The sequence below is a fragment of the Cebus imitator genome, unplaced genomic scaffold (assembly GCF_001604975.1).
Source record: "Cebus imitator isolate Cc_AM_T3 unplaced genomic scaffold, Cebus_imitator-1.0 Scaffold137, whole genome shotgun sequence".
Lineage (NCBI taxonomy): Eukaryota > Metazoa > Chordata > Mammalia > Primates > Cebidae > Cebus > Cebus imitator.
Window position 1 is genome coordinate 1,280,879 of NW_016107452.1, and position 6,916 is coordinate 1,287,794.

At 43.8% G+C, this 6,916-nt stretch overlaps 1 protein-coding gene across 1 annotated transcript in view; it reads left to right on the top strand.

The window, feature by feature from the left end:
• The window catches only part of WWOX (WW domain containing oxidoreductase), a 1,152,661-nt gene that overhangs the window by 342,408 nt on the left and 803,337 nt on the right, over nucleotides 1-6,916 (top strand). Inside the window, exon 7 of the mRNA XM_017541879.2 lies at nucleotides 1,209-1,394. Coding sequence (XP_017397368.1) covers nucleotides 1,209-1,394 — 186 coding nt within the window. The remainder of the gene's footprint in view (nucleotides 1-1,208; nucleotides 1,395-6,916) is intronic.

The window sequence follows — 6,916 nt, forward strand, 5'->3', positions numbered from 1 at the left end:
AATAAAAAGTAAGGAATAAATTAGCCAGGCACGGTGGTGTGCCCTGTAGTCCCAGTTAATTGGGAGGCCAAGGTGGAAGGATGGCCTGAGCCTGGGAGTTTGAGACTGCAGGGAGCTATGACTACACCACTGGATTCCGGCCTGGACGACAGAGCAAGGTCTTATCCAAAAATAAATAAATCAATATAGACAGAATAAGAGAGAATATTATAACAGGCTTCCACTTACCTATCCCTAGGCGTCCTTATAAAATGTTCATTTTATCTGATCTATACAACGAATTCCATATCATTAAAACAATATGTGCCCCTCCATTTAGACAGAACATTTCCCACTTGCTGTGTTTGCTTAACACCTACCAAGTCCTGGGTCTTGTTTCAGCCTTTTTTTCTTTTTAAGACAGAGTCTTGCTGTGTTGCCTCGGCTGGAGTGCAGTGGCACGATCTCAGCTCACTGCAGCCTCTGCCTGCCGGGTTCAAGTGATTCTCCTGCCTCAGCCTCCTGAGTAGCTGGGATTACAGGCATACACCACCATGCCCGGCTAATTTTTTTGTATTTTAGTAGAGATGAGGTTTCACCATGTCAGTCAGACTGGTCTCAAACTGCTGACCTCAAGTGATCCACCTGCCTCTGCTTCCCAGAGTGCTGGGTTTACAGGTGCGAGCCACAGTGCCTGGCCCTGTGTCAGCCTTTTTGACAGTCTGATTTCTCCTTTGTTACTCATAACTATTTTAAGGGCTATTTTGATTTATAGACAAAGAAGGTGAGACTTGGATGAATTTAGGAAGAGTTAATCAGGTGGTTGAACCTGAGTTCCAACTAGGGTGATATCTCTTCCTGGATTGCCTGCCACTGTCCTGGATTTCACATGGAAAGTACTATATCCTAAGAAGCCTCTCATCCCCAGCAACTGAGGACACTTGCCCACTCAAAGCCACGTGTCATTGTAGGGTATCCCATTTTCCAATGGTTGGAATCTTGAACACGGAGAAAGAATTCGTCATTCCAGGCCTCATGCCTGTTATCCCAGCACTTTGGGAGGCCGAGGTGGGCAGATCACCTGAGGTCAGGAGTTCAAGACTACACTGGCCAACATGGTGAAACCCCGTCTCAAAAGAAATAAAAGAATTGGTCGTTCCTGAAGGAGCATCGATTGTCCTTGGTGGTAGTGTTTATGTCCACATAACATGGAATATTTTATTTTTCAGGCCTCTCCATGTGCTTGTGTGCAATGCAGCAGCCTTTGCTGTCAGCTGGAGTCTCACAAAAGACGGCCTGGAGACCATCTTCCAGGTGAATCATCTGGGTCACTTCTACCTTGTCCAGCTCCTGCAGGATGTCCTGTGCCGCTCGGCTCCTGCCCGTGTCATTGTGGTCTCCTCAGAGTCCCATCGGTGGGTTTGAATCGCATATTTTTTCACTTCTCCCCTTTCTCACACCAGCTAATAATCCCCCCAAGGCTCTCCTTCTGAAAATAATTTTCATTAGTCCTACTCTGAGACATGTGGCTGGACTCCACCTGGCTGGCTTAATTTTTCCAGGTCTTCTTTTGTGTATCTATTTGTTTGATTGTGGGGGACTGCTTCTACAACTATACTTCAAGCTCCTCATTGATTTTGCTTAGAGATGGAATAATAATTGATGGAATCTGAATGGCACGACCTTTATTGATTTGTAATTCAACAACTTCAACATCTTACCAAGAAGAATGAGCAGTTATTCTAGCAGGAGAAACAATGCAATTAAAGCCTGCGAGATGAAATCCAATTGTTTTATAATGAGAAATTAGGGAATTCAATGCAGACATTAGCTGTGTAATTGTAGAAAGGGAAGTACTGTAGTTAGAGCATATTAGAAATCTGGCCATGCCTCTTTTGGTTAAAATTTCAATTAAAACATCAGATGGCACTTTTTTCCTATTACCATTAGGAGAATATTCAATTGACCGAAAAAGGCGTTGGAAAATTTCATCGTATTTTCAGCATATTTGTTTCTAGAGTTGGATAAACAATTATTTGTTTAAAGAGAAACATTCTGAAAAGACAAAGGACTTGCTGGGTGAGGCTAGATTTCATCCATGTTAGGGAGATTTCTCGCTCACATTTTCTTGGTGTCTGTTTTGGAGGCGGAGGGGGGTGGTGGGAGCTTGCACTCAGCAGAGTAGCTAGAAAAAAAAAATGTGTAAGGGGTCTATTTTTTTCCTCCTTCTTTTCCGTCTTAAGTCCTGAAATGTTTTAGTGACCCAGAATGAAGCTTATTTTTTTAATCATACTTCCATAAAATGTAACCCCTGGGACTTGGAAGAGAGAGACCAGCCAAGGGTTAGCTTGAACCCTTTATCACTCCCAAACACAGGGGCTTATGGTATAAGTGACACACTGCAGATAGATTTACTTGTGCCATTTTAAATTTATGATGGTTGAAATGAAAGGAAAATGCCAGTAATAATCCTCCCCCCTGTTAAAAGACATGAAACATCTAGTAATTAGGTGGTAACAAAATCTGAACAGCCTTATCTTGGCAAATCATACCAGGTTTGTGAAAAAAACGTGGAGTGGCCCTGTTAAGGGGCAAGGGAGGCTTCTGTGGGGGTAGGCAGCAGAGAGAGCTCCAGAAATAAATCTGCCAGCCCCAGTCATCCACCAGATGTGGAGGGCACCACGGGATATGTTTAAATGAGCTGGTATTTAACGGGAGATTATGTCGAGTTGTCAGCTGCTCACTCTCCTTTGCAAATCTGTATCTCACATGGTATTTCGTGTGACGTCTTTGTTCTCTCCTTAACTACAGAGTAATTCATGCCTCTCCTGGAGATCCGAATCTTAGTTTCATTTAAAAGATTAATTTGAAAGGATGGGTCTTGGGCTCTTGAATTAGATCTGTGTTTGTTTATAGGGAGGCCTTCCTGAAATGTGCTGTCAGGATTATTCCTGCTTGATGGCTGGCACTGGTTTTCGGCTTTCCAATTGTTCTTTGCACATTATTATTATTATTTTGAGATGGAGTCTTGCTCTTTCTCCAGGCTGGATTGCAGTGGTGCGATCTCAGACCACTGCAAACTTCTCCTCCTGGTTCGAGCGTTTCTCCTGCCTCAGCCTCCTGAGTAGCTGGGCCTACAGGCGCTTGCCATCATGCCCAGCTAATTTTTGTATTTTTAGTAGAGACAAGGTTTCACCATGTTGGCCAGGATGATCTGCATCTCCTGACCTTGTGATCCACTCACCTTGGCTTCTCAAAGTGCTGGGATTACAGGCGTGAGCCACCGCACCCGACCTGTTTGCACATTATTTAAGGATGTTTTAACAGAATGGGAATTCCCCCAGGCTGGCTTGTATATTACCTTTGCATTGCATCCCTTGATTCCTGTGAGTGAGCATGGTGACTTGGTGCACAGGCATTACGTGAAACATTTGCTCACTACTGAAGAACCCAGGGCCCTAAAACGTTTTGTAAAATATAAGTGTTGATATCTAATTACCTCCATAAACCTTGGCAGAATCTCTTCCTTGGAGTCAAGACCCCCTGTTAGGGGAAAAAATAAACTCATATGTTTGGGAAAATATTAGATTAGACTGCTCCAAGGCAAAATATTTATTAGCCTTCCTGTGTCTTCACTGAGTTTTAGTTACTTATCTGGAATCTAAGCAAGTGAATGGAGTTTTTGCATACCTAAAATACATCATAGTGAAATGAGAAGTTGATTTCCTTGCTGTGAAAAAAATTTCAAATAACAATTAAAGTAGAAAGCAAAGAGCAGAATGTTGTTTGAATAACCCTTATTGGCTACAGCTGGATTGAGTGCCAAATAGCCCACCCCTCCACAAAATCACACCATCACACACACACACACACACACACACACACACACACACACACACACACGAGTTTCTGAGCCTTTGTTTAGATAGAATGCAGCCTAATTATTTTACGTGGGAGTTTAAAGAAATCCTCAATAAAATTGGGCTTGGTGGTACCTGCCTATAATCCCAGCTACGAAGAGCCTGAGATGGGAGAATGGCTTGAACCCAGGCCAGGAGTTTGAGGTTGCGGTAAGCTTTGATCATGCCACTGCACTCCAGCCTGGGTTACAGAGTGAGACAGTGTCTCTAAAATAAATTTTAAAAATTATCAGTTAAAAAAATGCATTATAGGCCAGGCATGGTGGCTCACACCTGTAATGTCAGTACTTTGGGAAGCTGATGTGGGCTGATCACTTGAACTCAGGAGTTCGAGATCAGCCTGACCAGCATGGCAAAACCCCATGCCTACTAAAACTACAAAAATTAGCCAGGTGTGGTGCTGCACGCCTGTAATCCCCGCTATTTGGGAGGCTACAGAGGGAGGATTGCTTTAACCTGGGAGACGGAGACTGTAGGGAGAAGACACTGTAGCAATGTGCCCCAGCCTGGGTGACAGAGCAAAACCCTGTCTCAAAAAACCAAAACCCCAAAAAGCACACCCCCTCAGTATATATAGAAGTACAAGATGACGAGGGTCCCCCTACAAAGCAAGTGTTAACCTCCACTGACTAAGCAGATGATAAACTTGTAATGTACTAGTAAGGGAGAATTCTATTAAGACATAATTGTTTGGCTTTGTCAGTTTTTCAACTTGAAAACAGAGTCAGCAGCCTCTGAAGAGTTATTTTACTCCCTTTGGAACTGAGAGGTGAACACAGTCGTTTTCCAGGAAGCCTTTCTTGGCTCAGAGAGAGCAGAAGCTGGCCTACCATTGCCACTTCCTGGAGGACTGTCACTGCTAGCTAATCAGACGGTAAAAGTAGAGCTTCTGCCCAGGAGACAGTGGGAAGGAAATCTGGGGTCAGCCTTACAGCAAAGGGCTGTTTGCTGACGGAGTGCCAGCTGCATAGCTGGTACTTCTCCATCTTGAAACTGTCCTTCATCCTGGTTCTGTCTAATTTCTCATGGTGGGATTTTTTTTTTTTTTTTTTTTTTTTCTAGATTAGAGATCAAGAAGAAAAGACTTTTTCCTGTTAGAAGTTTAATTTAATCAGTGTTCCCTGTTCATGGGTTACTTCTGTGTTATCCTTGAAAAGCTAAACAGAGAGCCGGGCCCCGTGGCTCACGCCTGGAGTCCCAGCACTTTGGGAGGCCGAGGCGGGGCAGATCATGAGGTCAGGAGATCAAGACCATCCTGGCTAACGTGGTGAAACCCCATCTGTGCTAAAAATCCAAAAATTTGCCGGGCATGGTGGCACGCGCCTGTAATCCCAGCTAGTCTGGAGGCTGAGGTAGGGAGGTCGCTTGAACTGGGGAGGTGGAGGTTGCACTGAGCTGAGATTGCGTCCACTGCACGTGGGTGACCGAGAGAGACTCTGTCAAAAAAAAAAAAAAAAAAAAAAAAAGAGGGAAAAAAAAAAAAAAAAAAAAAAAAAGCAGGGAACTTACTCTAAACTGTAGAAAATCACTGTGTATGATGGTGCGTACCTGTAATAGCAGCTACTCAGGAAGCTGAGGCAGGAGTTGAGAATTAGCATGGGCAGCAAAGCAAGACCCTGTCTCTAAAACAAAAAATAGGTAACCAAAAACCAAAATCCTGCAGCATTAGGAAGTTCCACATGTAAATATTAATGAAAAACATAGAAGAGTTGAACCTAGTTGTAAGTTTTACCTTTAGAGCAAGAGTTGAAACAAGGGAAACTGTCAGATTCTCATCATGGGATTTGCGTTCCTTTGTTTTTTTATTAAGGGTTTGGTCTTTGCTTTGGAATTCCAAACCATGACCAACCTTCAGTTCTCTGTTTATGGTTTGAGTCCTTGCTGTGTGTCAGGCACTGGACTAAGGAACGTTCAAGGATCTTACATTCAGGCCCAGCGCGGTGGCTCATGCCTGTAATCTTAGCACCTTGGGAGACCGAGGCAGGTGGATTGCCTGAGGTCAGGAGTTCAAGACCAGCCTGGCTAACATGGTGAAACCCCATCTCCATTAAAAATGCAAAAATTAGTCAGGCATGCCGGCAGCCGCCTGTAATCCCAACTACGTGGGAGGTTGAGTCAGGAGAATCACTTGAACTCGGAAGGCGGAGGTTGCAGTGAGCTGAGATGGCACACCTACACTCCAGCCTGGGCGACAAACGTGAGACTTCAGCTCGAAAAAAGTAAAGCCAAAAAAAAAAAGCCTTACAGTCTGCTTTCTAAGAATTCACAATCTAGTTGGAACCAGGTGAAAATCGACGTACAATCTGGTATGGTGACGACAGAGGAACGATGTACAGACAGAACAGAAAGATGTCACGACCAGCATTTTGACTGATCTTGGAAGGTCATCAGTGTCACTGAACACTGGGAATGGGGTCATGGCCTTGGTCCTGAAGAGTGGATACTTACTGTCCATGGAAACGTGGATTTTTACCTCCCTTGCATGGCTTCTTTCATTCTGTCCCTGACTTCCATCTAAAAAACTTGCTGTGACATCCAACTGTGGAAGAGTTCATTACACAGAGATTTCTGAAAGAAGTAGTCCCTGAACTGGGTCAGGCTAACCAAATACACCAAGAAGGGTTTCTGGCCGCAGTTGATAAAAGATGAGTGAAGAATGGGAATGGTTGGTGCTGTATTTATTCCATACCTATTAGATATTCTCTAAATTTTTGTCCCTTTTTCTATGCCATGTAGGTAGAGTTTTCAAGTCATGTCCCATAACTTGGATTATTGGATTCTCAACTCAGTAGCCCCTTGGTGTGACAACTCTTCTGTAATACCTCATTATTATGTTGAAATAAAGTTTGGGAATTACATGCACAAATATATATTTAATTCCATATAGCTTTACTGTAATGCAAAATAAAAATAACTGTGGGGCCGGGCGCGGTGGCTCACGCCTGTAATCCCAGCATTTTGGGAGGCCGAGGCGGGTGGATCACGAGGTCAAGAGATCGAGACCATCCTGGTCAACA